The sequence below is a fragment of the Phoxinus phoxinus genome, assembly GCF_949152265.1.
Source record: "Phoxinus phoxinus genome assembly, chromosome: 14".
Lineage (NCBI taxonomy): Eukaryota > Metazoa > Chordata > Actinopteri > Cypriniformes > Leuciscidae > Phoxinus > Phoxinus phoxinus.
This window is the reverse complement of record NC_136889.1, coordinates 27,744,810-27,767,315: the sequence shown is the minus strand read 5'-3', so window position 1 is coordinate 27,767,315 and position 22,506 is coordinate 27,744,810. Positions and strand designations below refer to the sequence as shown.

The following is a 22,506-nucleotide window of genomic DNA, read 5'->3' as shown; positions in this document are numbered from 1 at the left end:
ATTATTCACTCTCCATCTCCCAATCTCCCATTACAGCAAGACAATCCTTCTCTTTCAGCACCTTTAATACATGTATGTAAGAGCAGACTCTTATTGAGGTCATATTGTTGCTGTAGTAGCTGACCGCACATCAGTTCACTCCTATATTGACCCACAAACAACTCTTTCACGTTGGGGCTATCAACACCATAACAAGTTCTTCATTTCACTATACACAAGAGCATGTACAGCAAAATGTAAATGTAAATAACCTAAAGCCGTCCTGTCCACTGACAGCCGTGTGGGTTTATTTACTGCTAAGTAAATAAGGCGAGGCACTACAGGTGAATAGGGTACAATTTTAAAATAATAGATATCACCATGAAACTTCCTCAGTTGATTACTTACACAAGTTCATACAAAAAAAAATATTACAAGTTTTTGAAATTTGTATGCTTAATTATGCAAATTAGGCATTATCTCATTAAATATGCACACTTTTGCATACATTTTCGGTAGATAGATCTGAACATATGATAAAGCCAGGTGCAAAATTCTTTTTTCATTTTGTTTACAAACAAGATGAAAAAAGATGTTCAGAGGAATTTCAGGATATATGCTTTCATTACCTAGGAAATCAAAATATACTGTCCATAGCCTTAAAAAAATAGATTTTCGCCATATTTGTTGGATTAAAATGTCACATAAATCAGGCCATGAATGATTAATTAACAAATCCCTCTGAACATATCTTCAGAATACTGCTAAGTGGTATAACTGGACAATTTGGTGTACATCGGTGCTACATAGGCTGAGATGTTTTTTGAAAAAAACTCATTTTGAGAAAAAGGCATTTAAAGATTTGTAATGTAAAAAAATCATACTTTTTTAGTGGAAACAACTATTTACTGACACAAAATCTTATCTTATCTCAAAATCTTTAGCAACAACAATACAAACCACCTAAATCACATAAAAACTTAAACACAGCATTTATGGCCTTCAACTCAGCAGAAAAACAGTCAAACGCGTTGATTTAGAACGCCAACTTTTGTTGAATTTCGGAAAAATCTACAGACGCAAATAGACAAAGTGTAGTAAAATAAAGACCTAAATGTGTATTTTGGACTTTTTTCACCGCAAGTCTGAAAGAAGACATGTTATTGAAGAGAAATAGCCAAAAATCTCAAAATTGACCAGTGAAAAAAAAACTATGTTTTTGCCTGCTGTGTCTCGCCTTAATATTGCAAAATCTTTACAGACTGACACATTTCTTCTGTTGTATGGTATATTGCACCATACCAGCTATAGCCCTAGTGTCTTCTTTGAATATGATGCCAAAACCTGGCAAAAAAATTCAACTTACCAGAGAGTTTAATGTGCACCCCGCTTTGCTCCAGAAGAGTGACGTTGACCCGGCTGGTGGTGGCATTGAATGCATTGACTGTTACTGTGGCAGACTGTCTCTTTCCCAGGTACTCATAGAATCCAGCCCAACCAGAGTTCAAAGAGAACACATCTGCTGGGACTAAACAAAACACATAACGAAATAATATCTACCTGTATGTTTGTGTAATTTCACAAAATACATTACACACATATATACTACAGCTACAGGTACGGGGGCCCCAAAAAGTAGTTGGCAAACATGAAATTGTATGAAAGCAACTGCACTAGTTAACAAAATATCAAAGCAAATGGTATTTATTTAAAGAAACACAAGCACACTTTCAATTTGTTTAGGTTTCAACTTATTAAACAGTAGTTGTATGTTGTTCAAAATTAATACACAAGCATTCAGACACTATTTTTGGTTGTCAAACATTGTTCTCTATCAGTCAGTCACATGAACTGATGAATTGGTAAAAAACTGACGAATTGGGATCTTGACTGAGTGTGTAAACAAAACAGGCCAACCAGCTTCCGCTTCGGAACCGAGCGTTTCTCCAATTCTACTCTGCAATCATCGTTCGATTGTGTCCAGCGAACCAGGAGAAAGCTCTTCAGAGAGTTTTTGTGTGACGGCACGTCAGCGGTGGTCGCGACTAGAGGAACGCTTATCTGCTCACCAGGGGAGTTCCCCACCTGACGAACCCAGGATGGAGTTCCATTTTTTTTTTTTTTAGGGGTCAGTTGTCAATTGTTCTGACAAAACATTGAACGTGACTGACTGATAGGGAACGTCTAGTTTACTAATGTAACCCCTGTTCCCTGAAGGAGGGAACAGAGACGTTACATCCAGTCGCCACAATTGCTGTACCACCACTGAACGGCCGGGACACACCGTCTCGGCTCCTCAGTGCAAAACTTAAATGAACGAGTGCAACGTGCTTCCATTCGTACCAGCTTTGTGGGCCGTGGCTCGCAATGCAAATCTCACTCGCCAATGTCCTTTGGCTTGTTTTGTTTGTCTCTCAGGCGAGATCCAAATGTGTCAGTCGTTCTGATGTAACATCTCCATTCCCTCCCAGGGAACGAGGTTACATTAGTAACATAGACATTTAGTTAATGTAATGAACTGCATACTGGGAATTGAATTCATTTAGTTGACTTTGTCTACTAAAATAACCAGTTACTTAAACATAATTGTAAAAATGGCCCAGAAAAAAAAAAGTCAGTTCTGAGAAAAGCATACTTTGTTTATAGGTTGATCATTTGTTATCTGAGGAAACAATCATTTTAAGAGTAAATTTAAGTGCCCACAAACTTTTGAACACTGCTAACCGTGGAAGTGTGCAATGTCTGCCCAACTATAGCAGCACTAAATGGAATTACAAAAACTTGTTTCCCCAAACACTTCTACTTCTTTCAAATAGTTGGTCAGTTAAAATGGGATAGGCAGTTATATTTTAACACAGAAAAATTCAACCTTCCCATTTATCTTTGCTCTGACATTTGCAAAATATATTTTTAAGAAAAAAAAAAAATACAGGCCCATTATTTCCAATGACCATGGTTTAACCTCATGTAGGCCAAGTTTATTTTTGATAATACAAAAAAAAAAAAAAAAAAAGGATAATTTAAGGGGAAGGGGATGTGTTCATACCATGAATCTTGTTTTTCTGCAGGTCTGGATCCTCATTTGATTTGCTGTTGATTTTTGGTCCAACTAGGAAAATAGAGCAGATAATTGTTCAGTTGACATTTGTGGATGCAACCTGCACAATGGTAATGACTGTTAATCAAAGTTTCTTGCTGTAGTTACTCTGAAAATGAGTCACTGCTACATTAGTTTGTCACGCATTAATAACTTTCATACATTCATAAACACAGACACTCCTATTCTGTGTAACAATGTACATATTTTACAGTTTAAACGAGTAATAGATTTAGTCTTACATGGTTTCAAGATTAAAAACTAAGAACATGTATCAATATAAATCAATAAGTAAGTATTAAAGGAATAGTTCACCCACAAATACAAAGTCACCAATATTTTACCATCAGAAGTAAGACATGTTCCTGGAACAACATATTTTATTGATCCTGGAACAACATTCCTGTCCAAAAGTTTAGTCCAAAACCCATACCTACCCCTAAACCTAACCCTACCCATAACTTAACCTTAAAATCAGAGTGAAAATATAACACTAATGCAAAGCATCTACAGTAACCCTGGTTTTAAGCCTAAACTTGACATAAACTTTGAACTTGTCCCTCAAATATGATTGATTGATTGATTGATTGATTGGAATGTCGTTCCAGGATCAACAAAGATGTTGATCCAGAAACATGCTGCACTCTGTGAAATCATGTTCATCAAAACAATATTCTATATGCTGTTATTTTTTTGAGGGTGAGTAAACAATGTCAGAATTGTAATATGTAGCCCTTTAAAGTTATGGGTAAACAACTGCTTCTGGCTTCACTTTCCTGTCTGTATAAATGAAACCAGTCGCTACTGCTAGTAAAGTGTCCTGCTCAAGGTTAGGATGGACACGAAGTTCATGAATCAGCCCTTTCAGGGTTATCAGCCCAGTTGTTCCAGTACCTTTGCAGACTGGAGGTTTGCCTGACCACCTCCCATCTGCTTTGCAGGTCCTGTGCTCCGATCCCCCAGATAAGTAGAAGCCACCTTGGCACGTATACATGAGTGTGTAACCTAGAGTAGGCAAGTCTATAGCCTTCACGTCGACATGAGATGGCGTCTCAGGCTGCCTACAGGCATGTGCTGAAAAGTTAAAGAGAAAGGAAATTAGATGATGATCTTCCCTGGGCTATCATGGAAAACCATGTACTCTGGTGATGCTGAAGAAATGTGCCTGATGTTTAGACTTCAGACTTTAATGGCATCTATAAATATATGTATTTTAATTATTTAATACAGTAAAAACTCAATATACAGGACATAAGAAACTACACTATTTATTTCATTTTCACATATATTAAGAGGCTGTGGAATTGTTTGAATTGCTTGTCTGTAGTATGTTTTAGTTTTTTTCTGTTTGTTTAGTATTCTTATACATTCTAAAATGTTTCCGTAATAACATCAAGCTACCAACAATAAATGCCACCTGTCCTTGAGGTCCAATTTATTATCTTGATCAAACTCACCGGCCAATAACTTTCTAGTAACTTACTAACAATCCTGAAGATCTTGATCAGCTTGTTCAGTACAGATGCAAGACAATTCAAAAGTCCACACTATTAGTACATTTAGCATAGGCCCAAAAGCACACCTCTGTGCAGCAGCAGTTGTGCAGTAGTGTACATGTTGCTAAAATAAAGTTATTTCTGTAATTTAGAATTATAATCTTGAAGCAATCCTTGCTGTCAGTAAAACTGTCAAGAAAAATGTTCCAAGAGTAGTGCATTCTGATTCATTCAGGTTTATAACTTCTGGATAATGATTTCATGTATTTCTCCCATTCATGAGAGTGGCATATTTAAATGTGGCATATTTAAATGCGTGTAAATGAAAAGCATTATGATTACTTCATCACTTTGACCGCACCAATAAAATGTATATGTGGTCCAGAGGACATTTACGCAATCTCCACCATTTTTTTTTAAGTCTTGATATGTCCATGGCAAGCTTTACATATCAGGCTCATGATGATCTGTCCAGCACAAATGTATTTCTTGTTACATGTATGTCTCAAATTAAAAATGACGGATTGGAGATAACTATTTCTGTTTACTGTACATGCCTTCTGTAAGTTATTTTTTCAATGGCTTTCAAGAAATAGTAAGCCCTCAAGGGACAAACTAATTTTCCACCTGGATGAAGCGATGGCAGCCATATTGTGCCAGTACGCTTACTGGTGGAGAGGAGACAGTGATGAAGCCAATCAGTATATGAGGATGATTAGGAGGCCATGATCGACAGAGGTCAAGGGGAAAATTTGGTCAGGATGCCAGCTCTTTTTCGAAGGACATCCTGGGATTTTTAATGACCACAGAGAGTCAGGACCTCGGTTTAACTTCTCATCCGAATGACGGCGCTCTTTGACAGTATAGTGTCCCCATCACTACACTGGGGCGTTCAGACCCACACAGACCACAGGGTGAGCGCCCCCTGCTGGCCTCACTAACACCTCTTCCAGCAGCAACCTGGTTTTCTCAGGAGGTCTCCCATCCGAGTACCAACCAGTCTCAGCCCTGCATAGCTTCAGTGGGCAACCAGTCTTGGGCTACAGGGTGATATGGCTGCAAAATGTATTTGTATAGCGATTTTCACATTGCAGATTGTTAAAGCAGCTTTACAGAAAATCATTATGTAAATGTTTATAATATAATGTGTTTATGCCTTCATGATTAGAGCTGGGGGATAATATATTTTAGATTTTGTGACGATATAAACAATCAAGCAGTTGAAATCACTTAACGCTAGTGTCATCGACTGGTGGTGGTCCACTGTGCTTTATTAAGTCCAGAGTTAAAGCAGCCGTCTACCAGGACATTTTAGAGCACTTCATGCTTCCTTCAGCAGACAAGCTTTATGGAGATGCTGACTTCATTTTCCAGCAGGACTTGGCACCTGCCGACACTGCCAAAATAACCAAAACCTGGTTCAATGACCATGGGATTACTGTGCTTGATTGGCCAGCAAACTCGCCTGACCTGAACCCCATAGAGAATCTATGGGGCACTGCCAAGAGAAAGATGAGAGACATGAGACCGAACAATGCAGAAGAGCAGAAGGCCACTATTGAAGCATCCTGGTCTTCCATAACACCTGAGCAGTGCCACAGGCTGATAGCATCCATGCCACGCCGCATTGGGAAGTAATTCATGCAAAAGGGCCCAAACATAAGTATTGAGTACATATGCATGATTATACTTTTCAGAGGGCCGACATTTCTGTATTTAAAATACTTTTTTTTATTGATTTCATGTAATATTCTAATTTTCTGAGATTTTGAATTTGGGGTTTTCATAAGCTGTAAGGCATAATCATCAAAATAATAACAAATAAAGGCTTGACATATTTCACTTTGCATGTAATGAGTCTATATAATATATTAGTTTCACCTTTTAAGTTGAATTACTGAAATAAATGAACTTTTGAACGATATTCTAATTTTTCGAGTTTCACCTGTATGTGTTGTTGTGTTGGATCTACCTTGTTTGGAATTACCCTGTTGGAAATTAAAATCATCTTTGTGTTATTTGTGTTTAGTCTCTCCATCACAACCCATGACAAAAGTGATATGTCATGCATTTATCAAATTATATCAAGGACATAATGGACACAAAAATATACACGTCATGTCATTGACCCATAAAGAACTGAGCTGTATAGTTATGATTTGCGACAATATAAACAATCAAGAAGATATTTGTTATATACAATACAGTATACTGCATGTATGTGGATGTTGGATATACTATATTTCCAACTTTACATATAGTTTATACACCTTTATACACACCCCATAGCTAAACTCACAGCTTCAACGTGCCCTCTGGAAGCTTTGCGTTCTACGGCGTGAACGGCGGAAGTGAACGGCGCCTTGTGGTGCCATCTCAAAGAGGCACAAAATTACTTTCACATACCTTTACCTGGACTGTTCCCTGCTGGTGGAATGACCTGCCTAACTCAACCTGAGCTGCTTTTTTGTCAACACTTGACCCATTAATACTAACACTTACTATACTATATCTAAAAAACAACACACACACAAAAACATTGCTACATGCACTGTGTTAGACTAACTGGGACTGGTCACAGCACTTAATTGCTTCTATTCTTCTCGTTTCGGATAAAAGCCTCTGCTAAATGATTAAATGCTAATTTAAATGTAAATATATGGAGCTGTACGATAATACAGTTAACATTTTGTGATGATACATATCACACATCTGAGATTTGCTTTATAGTGTATACAATATAAGCAATATACAATAATTTGGATATATACATTCAGCTTTACCTGCATACAAACAGAACACTCACGTAAAGCAATATACTTTATTATGCCCAGCAATATATAACTTATATTGCTTTACGTGAGTGTTCTGTTTGTATGCAGGTAAAGTTGAATGTATATATCCAAATTATAATATATGGCTGGGAAATAATATACAGTAGTTTACATTTTTATATTTGTTATATAGAGTTGTTATACATATTTGCTATATAGTCTTCTTCATCCTAGCGTTTGTCCCGCGCAGGTGCAGGGTCCGCTTTTTGGCAGGCCGCTCTCCATTTTTTCCGGTCCGTAGTGTCCTCCGGGGCGACTTGCACGTCCTTCATATCTTGCTTGATCCGGTCCATCAATCTCATCTTTGGGCGGCCATGTGGCCGGTTACCGGGTGGGTCAAGGCGCATAGCTGTCTTCGCCACTGAGTTCTCATGGCTGCGTGTTACATGGCCGTACTAGCAGAGACGAGCCTCGAGCATCTTCTCCGTAATCGGTGGAAAATAATTTGCTATATAGTACATACCGCTTAATCTGAGCGTACTGCATGTATCCGGGTAAAGATGTCATTTATAATATTAAGGGTAATTATAATATTTGTATAACTCAAGCCAATATTTCTGTTGTCTAAATGTATATCTGAGCAGAGAGCTTACATTACATTCATCAGTTACAGAGTTTCAGTTAAACAATTGATATCAGACGCTTCTGATGTCTGGGATTGGTAATGGCTTTAGCTTTAAAAATTCTGATCAGAGCATCTTTCAAATAAAAGAGAATCGCAATGAAAGCAATATCGGAAAGATTTACGGTGGAGTCCCAGCTGCGTACTATAGAACTGTTGAGATAAAGCTGCACCCCTGAGAGAAACGTTCTGGGACATGCCTTGAGTGCTGCCATCTTCCATAATATATGAACCGTGTCCTCACACCTCACTTTTCGTCAACTCAATTCTCCCTGCCTCTCAGCTTCTGACAGTTTGACTTCTTTACACAGGCAAGATGCCCTAAATATTTGGTGGGGCCCGCTATCAAAGGGGTCCACAAATCTCAAATTGATGTACAAGTAGTTTAAACATAGCTGACTTTAATTATTATGCCCACATCTTTTCCTTTTCCAACAATCATTTCAATACAAAAGCATCACAACGTGGAATTCACCTATAGAGGATGATCACTGGGACAGTGGTGAGGAACAAGAGCATGACACTTCTCAGAGAACTTCTATCAAAAAGTAGATTTGCAAGAGCAAACTTCTCTTTGCTAAGCTGTCAGAGTCCTTGACATCAGCACACTCAGCTGCCCTAAATCTGAAGTAATCTGTACTTCTTCAAACAATGCCCTCCTGCAGTAATTTTCCGTGTAAAGATCTTGCTCTCTCTCTCCTAACCTACCTTTGTTTTCCCGATAGTACATCATCAATCACACACTGATGAAACCTTGTTTCGAATATAACTATGGCTGTGTTCCAAAACCTAGGGAGCTGCTTTGCTGTCAGACGCCAACACGGGAAGCTTCCGTTTGAGGCTGTATGCTAAGTGAAATGAAACCTCATAAGTGAGTGATCTGAAGCAGCCTACAATAGAGGGAAATAGTGCTTTTCATATATCAGATCTGACTCTCAACTGAGTTTGCCGTTAGCATGTTGCTAAATGAGCACTTTGATACTCTAATTTTGCTATACAATATATACAACACTATACAATTTTAGCTCGACATAATAATTTTTTTTGACCAAACAGTAACTGGAGAACCGAGTTCAGTATACACGTTAATAAAACATACTATGAACAGGCAAGTAGATGAACTCTGATGAAATGAACGCAACAAAGTCTCCCGTTTTCCCACAAAAAAATAAATATTATAAAGGAATAAAGCTTAATGTACAATTTAGCGTGTTGCGTTCATATGCATCATTAATAAGGTGTATATACTGGGCCAGATTTACGCCAGCGCAAACCCTCTTTTGGCATTAAAAAACTACTGTCAGGATTTACTAAAGACACGCAGTGGAAAAATGTGCGCCGAAAAGCCGTGGTCATGGTTATTTTTGCGGCTGACCTTATTGCATATGCATTTGTAGGAATTTCCCTTTCAGATGCAACATTTATGGGAGAGTGTTGAAATAAATCATGCAAGGTAATTTTTTAAGGTCAATTTACTGTAATTTGCTCTATTATTTACCACCCCAAAAAAGGATGTCTTAAACCAGATGCTACTTTTCCGCTGCTCTTGGTAGATTGCGTTGGTCATTATGGAAATTATCCTGCGTCTATGTTCTTTAATTTGCGCATCGCACAGGATGTAGATCAAGCACAGAACTTTCCACTCCCATCTGCTTTTTTCTGGAATTGCACTTGCGCCCTCATTTGCCCTGTTTAGTAAATCTGGCCCTTAATCTTTTAATATCACTAGCTATGTTTCAAAACGTCAAATTTAGAGGGAAAAATCTCTTAATTCGCACAAAAAGTTTTTACGTTTGCTTGAGGTGGTGAGTGAATGTGAGTGAATGTGAATAATGGTAGATGAAAATGCATTTGCAGAATAAATTCTAACGTAGCGAACATTAAACCCACATGACAAATCAGTAATAACGTAAAAAATAACGAATAGAATATTGTAAAACCATCAAACACTCGGCTCATAAAGCCGGCTCGTAGCGAACAACATCCGCTGACGGTGTTTTATTTACGTTTGGTTACTAGGTTACCAATACCACTGTCATCAGCTCGAACAACTTGATGGAAACTCACTTAATTCACATTTGTTTTTTTAGTTTTTCTATTTTATTTAGAATTTTGAAGATTCGCTTCACGTTTGGATGGAAATCCAGCTACTGTCTTAGTACATCAGGGCATGTTAGGCATTTTAGAATGTTTTTAGTGACTGATCTTTTTCTTCTTTAGAGAGGTTCTTTAAATATCCATGGCTTGAAACATGGAAAATTGACATTGACAGGTCTGTGCTGCAGTTTAATGGATATGTTGTCCTCCAGGTCTCAATGCCAGTCACTTTTTGATATTGAATGCGTTATATTTAGAGTTCTTGTTTTGCCATCTTGGATTGATTTTTTTTTTCACTGACCTTGTCACACTGATCCTGGTGGTATTGCCTTCTCTGCAAAGGATACTTGTGATGCTAATTTAGAATTTGGCCAAAAGAAGATTTTTCAGTACAGCCTCCACGCTCAGGGCGACAATGATGCTGCCAACATAGACAGCTCACTACATTTTGGAACACATTAAGTCTGTAAATGGCGATACTTACCAACACACTCTGGTTGCATTCCACTCCATGTTAAATTTTCTAAACACGTTCTCGTTGTTGAGCCGAGGATGTGATAGTTTTTCCGACATCTGAAGAAAATTTTACTTCCGACCTGTAAGAAGAGAGTTATTGAGACTGAAACCCTGAAACCAAAGAAGCATAACCTGTAATTTACTCAACTAAAGGATAGGAAATGGTCGAATGCCATTTGTCCTCACCTCAAATCCCTGAGCCTGGACTGGAATTCCATATGCTGGAGTTCCGGGATCCTTACATGCACTGTTGGTTGGATCTACAAATAGATGTTCACACCTTTTAGAAGAATTGATTCAAATGTATGGTTAAACTTTACAATAAGGTCCCATTATTTAACATTTGTTATTGCGTTAACTTTTTTAAAACTTTTTATGCGTTTTGGCTGTTCATTTAGAAGACAACAGGGTTTTGGGGGCCTGAAAATGCAAACTTTTAAAAACTGGTTTTGAAGTGAAAGTTTTAGAAAAAAAATATTATCTGTAAACTACAAAAACACTGTCATAGGCAAGAATACAACTTGAATATCCAGTATTGAAAATAAACTACAAATACTTTTCACTCTACAGCAGAATATACTCTTGAAAGGGCATCGGCTACAGTATTTTCAGAACCTTTACACTACTGGGTATTCAAGTTGCATTCTTGAATAACCAGTGACCACCTCATCAGGCACTGATTCGAATATCACTACAGTGGTCACTCCTTTGGCTGACCTGCTTAGTAGCCTACTGCCTAGAAGAGTTTTTGGTCCTGTGAATGTGAGTCTGCCTTTAACACTGCTAAAGATCTTTTAAGTAGTGCTCCTGTACTTTCTGCTCCCTGTTTCACTCTCCCGTTCAAACTGCAGGTATGCCAGTTACTCAGGTGCCGGAGCTGTATTACTGCAGGAGGATGCTTATGGCATAGAGCATCCTGTGAGTTACTTTTCTAAAAAGTTCACCAACACTCAGCAAAGGTACAGTGCTATCGAGAAGGAGGCCCTAGCTCTGGTGTTAGCTTTACAACACTTCAAAATGTACCTTGGTGGTAGTCATATCCTGTCACTGTCTATACAGACCATAATCCTCTTGTTTTTTTGGATCGGATGCGGAATTCGAATCAGCGCCTGATGAGGTGGTCACTGGTTATTAAAGAATACAACTTGAATATCCAGTATTGTAGCCGATGCCATTTCAAGAGTATATTCTGCTGTAGAGTGAAAAATATTTGTAGTTCATTTTCAAGACATTTAAAATGGGTTGATGTTTGAAAACGTATGGGTGGGGGTGTTACGTTCCATGGTTGTGTTATGGTAGTGCTGGTGTTTGTTTTTTTCCTCTCTTTCTTCTCTCTCTGTGTCTCAGCCGCTCTACCAGGTGTGGAAGAGAGAGGAATCGCTTACACCTGCTGCTCGGTATGTTGGAGAAGCTGCCTGATCAAAAGAGGCTTGGAAGGACATTCGAACTGAAGCTTGCCTTCCAGAGTGTTGAGTCCCTCACCTGGTTTTGTTTTTTTTGCGGTTGTATTGTGTAGCATTAGGACTGTGCAATATTTATCACCAAGCTAAAGGCTTATTGTAGCCTACTGAGGTCTATTATTGCTGGTATTACATTCACAAGCCCAAATGTGCTGGAAGCTGAAGGGAGGTGGGTGCCTGTTTTATTTTTGTAATATATTGTCTCCTGTTTTTGGTTAGTTAGGGAGTTAGTGTACTTTTCTGTTGTTTATTTGTTTTCTTTTGGCAGGTTAAGTAGTTTTACTCCCTAACTAGTCAGAGAGTACTTCTGTTTGTTATTTTGGCTTTATAATACGTGTTCAGTCTATAGACACATAGTGTTTCTTTACAACGTGACATCGGCAACTACTACCCTGGCATCCATAATATAGTGTTTTTGGTCGTTTTCGCAGATCTGTGTAAACGAGGATCGTACCCTCAGTCTTTGTTAACGTTATTTAATAGTACCGTAATACAACTGTTCATTGTAAGTTCATTTTAGCTCAGGTTCATAACATAATATCAACAGATACAACTTTTGAATTTAATAATGTATTAATACATGTTGAAATGAACATGAACCAAAATTAATAAATGTAAAATATTTTTATTGTTAATTTATTACTTTGGTTATGTAATGTTGACAAATTGAACTTTATTGTAAAGTGTTACCAAATTAATGTATTACCAAATTATTTATATAAAAAAATACTGAATGTATTATGTGGCAAAGGAAATTCCATTGTGTTTTTTCCAAGGTACATAGTGTCTCACCAATGCAAGAAGGCTGCATTCCACTCCAAGACCCGTCCGCTTCACACACTCTTCTGGAGGAGCCCACCAGTAGGAGCGGAGGTCTGCAGTAGAATGACACCTCTGATTTGTAGGTGAACTGCTGGCCCTCTATGTAGCCCTCTGCAGGGGTGCCTGGATCTCCACACAACACCGCTATAAAGGACACAAGACAAAACGTTAGTCTGCTAGTTCTCACAGTGTCAACATCTCAGTTTAGCTACTTTCAGTGTAACTTAGTGGTGAAAGGTGTTGGTGTGTTTGAATTGGACAAAGACAGCAGTCAAATCACATTTCAGTTGTCCAACTGTTATAATAGTGCTGTTTGCTTGTATTCCTGCATGCTACACTTATTTTTGAGGTTAGTTTTTAAGGCATTTAGAAGCTTTTGCATTATATTTACAGATTAACAGATGGCAAACAAAAAGTGCTGCTAGTAAATTACAGCTAATATAGATACAACGCTATATTGTGTAAATAAGCAAAATAAATATGATTTTGTATTAATGCATTTACTGATGTTACCTATTACGCCAATGGAGAGTCCCCATAAACTGTGTGTGTGTGTGTGTGTGTGTGTGTGTGTGTGTGTGTGTGTGTGTGTGTGTGTGTGTGTGTGTGTGTGTGTGTGTGTGTGTGTGTGTGTGTGTGTGTGTGTGTGTACAGGTTTATCCCATACAGTAAAACCTAAGATCACCTATATTGTGTGGACCAGTCAGAGGTCTCCACGAGGGAAATGGATTTATAAACATACTAAATGATGTTCATATTAAAATGTAAAACGATTCCTGTAAGGGTTAGGTTTAGGGATTGGGTTAGGGGATAGACAATATTATTGTTAGGTCAGTATAAAAACAAAAGCCTCTGGAAAGTCCCCACGAAGATAACAAAAATAACTTTTTTTGGGAAGCCCACAGTTGTTGATGTGAACAAGGAATATTATTTAAAAGTTTTCTGTTTTTAGGTCTGGTATACTGTATGTTCACTGAGTTGTACGGTTTATTGATGTTGCACTGAGCCGCAAACAGGTCTGGTTTAAACTTAGAAAGAAAACAATGTTTTCTCATACTGTGTGAAAAAATATCATATACTGTGTTAAAAAAAAAAAGACACAGCATGAAAACAGTTCCTAGTCTCAGATTTGATATCAGCTCTATCAGATGAGGTGCTGTATTGTCAGTGCAGTCAAGGCTGAAGGGTTTGCACACGCTTCGCTACCACTACAACGCTCTTCAGCTGTGACTGTATTCACAAAAATGCACAGCCTCTCACACCTTATTGCTTCATTTACATGAAATTAAACGTTTTAAATAATACATTATTTAAATGGAAACATATATGACAGCTTGACAACCTGATATATATAAAAAAAAAAAAAACTACAGTAGTTCTAAGTGCACACTTTCATTTTAAAACCTTATAATCATCTTTAAACCTTATAATGAACACTTTTCTAAATATATATTATTCTGATTGTATTGTGTTCCACTGGACTTTTGTTATTTCCTGTTTTGCGCCATGTTTTGTAGGGTTTTTTTTCTTCTTCTTGTGATTAGTTATTTGATTGTTCCCAGGTGTGTCTTGTTTGTAAATTACCCCTTGTGTATTTCAACTCCAGTGTTTCTTGTATTCCTTGTTGAGTCTTGTACACGGATATTATGATCTCCATTCTCTATCTTGGATTTGTTATAGTTATTCTATTATTAAACTTACTGCATTTGGATCCAGCTCTCTTTTGTCTTTGAGTTCACCATTTATACCAACACAACAGCTGTTACAAAATTTAGATTGGAGGATAAAATTCACAAAAATGTCTCTAATTGATGATGTTTAAAACCAGCATACAAAACCACTGCTGGAAAAAACAAGCATTTGTGTCTTTTGCCTCCATATTTTAGTTACTGTGGGAGTCCTCATGACATCTTTGCTGTGCGACTAGATGAGACAACTAGCCCCGTTCTCCTCTATATAATAGTGCTTCTTGGCGTGAGTACTTGATGGTATGGTTCTTTTTTTTTTATGCCACTTTTAACGAGGATTTTGTGTTGTAACAGCTGACATTGTGTCAAAGGCTTACAATAAAAGCCAGAAGGATTTAACAGCAGATTCTGTGCATGCACCTCGTACCTTTCACACTGCAAACCCAGAAAGCCAGGCTACTTGAGGGATCCATTTATGATGTGTTGACACTTGTATTGAAAATGTCAAAACAGGTTTTATGATGTGTTGTAGCTGCGTTTCACACAATTTCAGTCAAGCCATGAACTATGAAGGTAAAATGATGCCATAAAGAATCGCATGCGCAGGGTAAGATTTGTGGAAGTGTACATAAGATTGTAAGCGTAAATCAGGGGCGAATCTATGATTTCAATATTATGGGGGCTCAGACCCCATAATAATATGTTGTTTGTATACAAGGGAACAATACAGTAGGTTCTACACTGCCTATCAAGTCAATCCCGAAATATTACATGACAACGATGTACTAAAAACGTACTCTGTACAGATGACAACGTTCTCAAAATGATCCCCGTTCACTGATCTGCGAAAAACTAAAAACACTGTATTTGTCATGGTCGGTGGCTGTAATGAAGCGCATGACGAAACATACACTCAAAATAAATCTTTAATCCAAGTATTAAATTAATAACCAGGAGAATAAGGAACCACGACACTGTGACATCAAACAACAACATCGCAAGACAGGGAACAGACAGAAACCGAGGGCTTAAATACATCAAGGCAAACAACAAGACACACCTGAACAGAATACTCAAATCAATCTGAAACCATAGAAACAAACCGGCAGGGAAACGAGGAGAACTGAACTAATTAACAAACTAGAAGATTAACAAAGAAACTCAAACATGAACAGAACAGGAAAAACAAACTCAAAACGTGACAGTTTTATGCATGCCATACAATTATTTGGCAGTTACTTAAAAAAAAAAAAAGACTAAACACATTTACATTTACAAATAATTGGATTAGAATTTCAAAAAATGTATCCGAATATTTTTTAATCTATTAGTCAGCATTTACAACACATCTATTTCAACATGCCATCCAAAACTTTGCAGCGTGTAATTGGCCATCGGACCTCTTAGCAGCGTGAAAAACAAAACATTTCAATGGATTATATCTATAGCCTCAAAAGCATGAAAGAGCGTTCACTTTACAAATCACTAAAAAGCTGTCACTCATCTCACTTCGCGATCTCACAATGTTCCATTAAAATCAATAAAGTTGTCTACACTGCAAAATTAATCTCTTACTTGCATCATGTCTTTGTTAATGAGATGATTAGCAAGAGTGAGTAGAATTAGCTATATCACCGCTGCAAAAACACGCTGTAAAATATGTTTCGACAATAATATTATACTATTACAGTATCAACTGAGGGTTCTCTTGCTTTGTTTCAGGTTGCTTATATTAAATTTGACTTTGTGATGTATGTTACTCATGATTTAATTTTTTTAACCAAAAATTATTTGTGATCACACATTAATTGGCAGACCACCTACAGTACCGCTCGTTGAAGTGTTCATTAAAAGTACCACTCCGGCAGCGAGAACGATGCTGAACTAAATTAAGATAAATGTCTTGGCTTCTGGACAGTTTATTGAACAAATCAGATAAGAGTAAATCAAGAGTCAGAACCTCATTTGATTGGCTACAAGAAGAGCGTGGACCCGCCTTCCTCCTCACGGTTTACAAATCTTGACAAAACTAAGTGCAACTAAATGAAAGACAGAACAGTATATATCGGGTTATTTTGGGATTTTTTTCCCTACTGTACACAAGTCATTTGATATTTGCAACAGTTTGCTTTTTACACATACAAATTGGTTCTATGCAGTCAATCTGGTTTGCAGTTCTTTAAACTGTTGTTTTCGATTGTAAGCACGGAAAAGTGGAAGAATACAGATCATACTTATTTTGCGTTGGCATGAATTATACTTACGAATAACAGTAAACTGCAAAACTTTTTTCTTACGCTTTAAACGCGATTTACACCTTTACGAAGCTTCTCTAGCACATGCAGATGTAATTTATGCTTACAATCTTATGTATACATTCACAAATCTTACTCTGCGAATGCGATTCTTTTCTTATCCTGCGATCATTTTACCTTCACAATGAACCTTCCATCATAGTGACACAATTCTCCATACACAAAAACTGCAGCTGTAGAAAATATCAACTGGTGTCCCATATAAGGATTTAGAGCTGGGAGGTATGAGTGTGTATATGATGGCAGAAGTTGGTAGAGATTTTACTATTTAATTTATTCAGCAGAAGATTCATTTGCATGGATGTTTTTATTTTACATGTGAGAGCGACAAAGAAATGTATACCTTGCACATTGTAAATACATCCTTTCACAAATGACAAAAAGAACTGTTAAGTATATTAACACAAAACGGACGGTACTTATATCCGTCACAGCCTCATTTTCGTTTGTAATTAAATATGCTGAAGCACAACATATTGTTTACATCCTCTTTTCATGGATGTGCTAATGGGGTTTAATTCTGTTTTCTGTTAATGGAACAGAGCAGTACTTACGCAGACATTGAGGGATCTCACCACGCCATGTGCCGTTCCCTTCACATGTGGCTATTCCAGGAGAGGACAACTGGTATCCTTCAAAGCAGCTGTAGGTAACACTCGAACCCCACTGCAGGTCTGAGCCCTCCACTCGCCCATAGCGAATAGCTGGAGGCTGGCCACACATGATGACTGAAAAACAACACCACAACCAAGTTGGACAGAACTGAATATTTAAGATTTGTACGATTTAATATCATGAGATGGAATACAACTTTGCCACAGCACAATGGAATTACATACATTTTGTATTTGACTGCAAAGCAATATAACCCTTTGCTGCTCCATGCAGGGTGGTCAAAAATGACAGATGTCTTTTTTTTATTTCAATGAGATGTATGTACTATATTTATATTTAATCATATTTTATTTAATATTTTGTATGTTTAGGGGTTTTATGGTATTAAATGATATGTATGCACTATGCAGTAGTTAGAATCCATTTATTACCTGTTAACTACTTTTTGAACATAGACCTAAAAAATGAAATTTCCAACTTAAACTGTCATAAATCTTAAATGCTTTGGCGTTTGGCCTCTTTTTAAAGAAGACACTTGGCAGATTATTGCTTAAGTGAGTGAGTTTATTGTTATGAAAAGTGCACACAAATACTATTGCATAGATAATGCACAAAAATATAAATGTTATAAGAAATATATATTTTCCCAAACATGTTTTACTCTAAAACTGCAAGAAAATCAAAGCAATAAATAAAGTTGTGTTCCAATTATGAGGTTGATATCTCAAAAAATTGTTTTTAGTGAAATTTTGATTGGGATCAGTACCAAACATTTCCACTAGATTAAATTAGTTTCCCATTGATTTCCAATGTGGTAATTAAAATTTTTGGCTGCAAGGAGTGCAAGTGTGACTATATTTTTCAGAACCCTTTTTGTGTTCACATAACATGCAAAAACCTTTCCCAATTTTCGTACAATTCTGATATCCAAATTCTAAAAAGTTTGGTAAAAAATACAGGAGATTTTCATTAAACCAAGTTTTGTGATTAAACACATGATTCAATTGATATTATCACAGTTTTAACTCGTTGTTTCAAAATGTACTGGGTGATATGTACAATAGATCTTAACCGATAGCACATAAAGCATCACAAATCCAAAACTGACATCAACATTTTGCAAAAATTAGAGATTTATGGAAATGTCCTTAATAATAAATATGATTAAACACAGGTAGTTGATGGTTAACATGAGCTTATTCTGTCAACAACAAAATGTACAATAAAATGTATATGAATGCATTAAAGGGAATATTTTAGATGCTGTAACTGGACTGCATTTTTTTTTTTTTTTTTTACGTTTGCCTTAATGGTCTTTAGGTGTGATGACTTAATTTTTTTAATGTCCATGTAATCTCTATATTAATAAGGTCATAAAGCTGCATGCATACTCATTATAAAATAATTAGAAAAGTGTTTTTTAAATTATCGTATACATTTAATACAAACCCTTTATAAGGTGGCATTTCACACACTGATCATCACTATAAACTAATATTTCTGGAAATACTACATGAAGCATTAAAACCTACACTTACATCAGTGCAATTTTATTGCATTCAAATTGAAATTCCACATTCTGTTTGCTACCTCAGTTCAAACGCAGGGATGGGACTGGAAGGTATTTTAAAGGCATTCTGAACAGCCGACAGCCCTTATTTCATCATCATCATTATTATTGACTGAAGATGTGTCCAAACTCAACACCTCCTCCTCTCAGTTGTTCAGACTATGGAAAGTGAGATCTAAAAGCACTGTATACTAACAAGGGGCTTAGAGTTATTTATTTTCTTTCCTTGATCATTAAGTTCCGTTTGCTAATGGGAGGAAGCGTATCGCTAACAGGAGGCAATAATAATTAAATGGGATTACACACTAAAATCTCTCTGAATATCAAGCATGCATCACATTTCTTCCGGTTTCTGAAAACACGTATCTGATATTTTCTAGAAAGGATCGTGAGGAGGCTGAGCTGTCTTCATTGCACCACTCTCTAATTTCATTCTGACATCTGATAACATAGATCCTACACATTTCATGGCAACATCTCCTTGGAGTTCGTAAGTGAATAATCTCACTTGCCAGGCAAGTCAAAAAACAAAGATCAAAAACATCTGAAAGGCTTTTGATGTTGAGATGCTAAGAACTCTAGTATATCTTTAAATTTCCAGTGACTGGAAATGCTGTCCTCTCTGCCTGCAAAGAAAGAATTGTTGAAAAAAAAAAAAAAAATGCTTTCGGTACATTTAGGAGTTGAGTTTACCTCTGCAGCTCGGCTTGGTCTGATTCCAAGAGCCATCTTTGCTGCAGCGTAGAGTAGATGACCCAGGGTGCTCCATCACGTACCCGGGGTTACAGTGGTAGTGAATGGTTTTGTTAAATATGAACTCTTTTCCAATGTAAATTCCGTTGGCAATTGGACCAGGATCCCCACAGCTGATAACTATAAAGGGAGAGAATCAGCTAGACTCAAACAGTATACAACATTCTTTAATAATTTATAGGGCTTGCACTTGAAAATAAGATTGAATTAAATAAAAAAAAGAAGTGATTTCTTGGCAATCAAATCACTTATAACTGGGCAAAACTGCAAAAATGTACAGGGCATTCAGAAAGTATTTTGACACCTTTCTTTTTTTCCACATTTTGTTATGTTGCAACCTTATGCTAAAATGCTTTAAATTGTTTTGTTTTTTTGTTCACATCTACACTCCATACCTTCATATGCATTGTCAACTTTTATTATTATCTATTTATTTTAGAATAAGGCTGACATATCACCCACGCAAGGCAACATATGTGGGGAAAAAAGCGGTCAGAATACTTTTTGAATGCACTGCATATTCAAAGTTTTTAGGGTTACATTTGTGTGCACATTATCTTCATTTTTCACTGTCTTGTAATTTCAAATTTGGGACCAAAAGTCTACATGTAAAAATGCTTACAATTAGCAAGTCTCTAATGTATTTAATTGTATTTTTTATTTTAAATGTTGTATTTTGTCATTAAAACTATATTATCATAATAACAATTCATTCTTACATGAAATGTCACAACTTTGATTAGTAACTAAGAAATAGCACAGAATCATGAGTAAGACTTGTGTTCGTAAAAAAAAAAAAAAAAAAAAAATGGTTGCTTTATCTAGGATTAAATTGTTTTCTACAACCTAGATTTTCAATGTGTTATCAGACTTTTGGACCTCACTGTATATGTTCCCGCAACAGGCTATTACACAACACAAATCATACAGCTAAAAGTGCTAAACTTTATGGAAATATTTCTCCGTTGTCCTCCTGTTAAGATGTGAAACTTTAGTTGCTGAGTTCAAACTTTGTTAATGGTGATGGATCAAGCGACTTTTGGCAGAACTATCAGTGCAGCTCCTAAAGCACACAGGGTACAGTACATTGCATAAGCAATACTTGTATAATTACAAAACCAGGGTGAAACATTTTGCGGAGATCAAAGAGAGTAAAGGTTGCTGTTCTGACCGATGCAATCTGGTGCTGAGCCAGTCCAGGTGCCGTTGGTGGTGCAGTGGCGAGTGGTGAGGCCAGAGGTCTTGTAGCCTTCCCAGCAGGCATACGTCATCGAGTTGGAAAACAGCATCCCATCGCTGAAGATGATCTTGGCGTAGGCTGGCGTTCCAGGGTTTCCACAGGATACAGCTGGGAAGGCAATCAAAGACCAAAGACGTTAAAGAGAGAACTCCAATATGTTAGGAGTAAAAAGACTGCAGCCCGGCGGGACTGAAAACAGCAGTCAAGAGAGAAGTGCTTCTGTGAAACATATCTAAGGCCTAGCACCACAAGCAAAACACTTCAAATTACACCACAAGCTCAGTTTTTTACAGAGTGTTGTTGGCAAGGTAGATGAACTTCCAATTCCAATTAGTTTGAGCTTTTGACGAGTTTCTTTTTGCTCATACGTTGAAGTGTAGTTTACAGATAAGGGCAATAAAGATGATATGCTCCAATATGGTTAATTAGAGTTTGGATTCTAATAGCACGGAGACGCGTGACAACATTAAAATTGGCCGGGTGTCCATAAAACATTTTCACCATTATGACGACTAACATGCAACAGCCAATAAATGATTTATTAAATAAATTATTCATTTTCATTGCTATTGTGGAAACAAGAACAAAAGCAATTAGGAGTGTTTCTGTGCATCAAGGACATTTTCTAGTGTAATAATTTGATGTTGGTTAATTTGCATTGATTATTATGATACTGATTACTTTATTTTGCAGCTAGTGTGTTGTTGGTATGGTAGATCAACTTAGTTCTTACTCCAATTAAAATAACAGTACACAGTTTAGATGTATTAGAATCTAAAGAGATGCACAGAGATGCTGATAACAGGCTCACATTGATCTGGCGTCCATGTGAGAAAGCTTTTACATGTTCTTTCCAGATCATGACCCACGTGCAACAGCTAATACAATAATAAATGACCTATTTTCATTGCTATTGAAAAAACAAGAGTTTATAGGTGTCACAACATTAGAAATCAAATTGTCCTTGATCTTCTGATATAAGAGATCTCTGTACCTTTAAAACATCCTGAAAGTGTACTCTTCAGTACAAATGAATGGCTCATTTGGATGTTGTGGGACTGCCTCTACAGCGAGACATTGACAAATACTTTTACCTCATCACTTAATGACTGACACCTGTCTACACCGGACACGTCAAAAGCAAAGAGAACCCATTATAATCACTGACGCTCTACAGTGGATATGGTATTTAGATGTAGTCCATGTGCTTGAGCTACTCCTGACAACAGGACAAATGGAAGAGTAAAGGAATGTTCACACTGATGCGTTCTGTTTAAACGGCTCGGTTGCATCTCTGTACAGACTTCAGAAGGACCCCAGTGTCAGGAATGTGTGTTGTCCTAGATGGCGTCAGTGAATTATATTTGTTCGGAGCATTTGACTGCAGTTTTGTAATTGACCC

The 22,506-nt window shown here is 37.0% G+C and overlaps 1 protein-coding gene across 1 annotated transcript in view; it reads right to left on the bottom strand.

Moving 5' to 3' along the window:
• LOC307010858 (CUB and sushi domain-containing protein 1) overlaps positions 1-22,506 on the bottom strand; it is a 605,591-nt gene that overhangs the window by 5,541 nt on the left and 577,544 nt on the right. The window contains exons 58-66 of the mRNA XM_079635929.1: positions 21,036-21,212; positions 19,805-19,984; positions 17,481-17,654; positions 12,894-13,067; positions 10,828-10,901; positions 10,610-10,721; positions 3,971-4,150; positions 3,026-3,088; positions 1,346-1,507 (exon numbers count right to left, since the gene is read on the bottom strand). Of these exons, the coding sequence (XP_079492055.1) occupies positions 1,346-1,507; positions 3,026-3,088; positions 3,971-4,150; positions 10,610-10,721; positions 10,828-10,901; positions 12,894-13,067; positions 17,481-17,654; positions 19,805-19,984; positions 21,036-21,212 (1,296 nt within the window). The remainder of the gene's footprint in view (positions 1-1,345; positions 1,508-3,025; positions 3,089-3,970; positions 4,151-10,609; positions 10,722-10,827; positions 10,902-12,893; positions 13,068-17,480; positions 17,655-19,804; positions 19,985-21,035; positions 21,213-22,506) is intronic.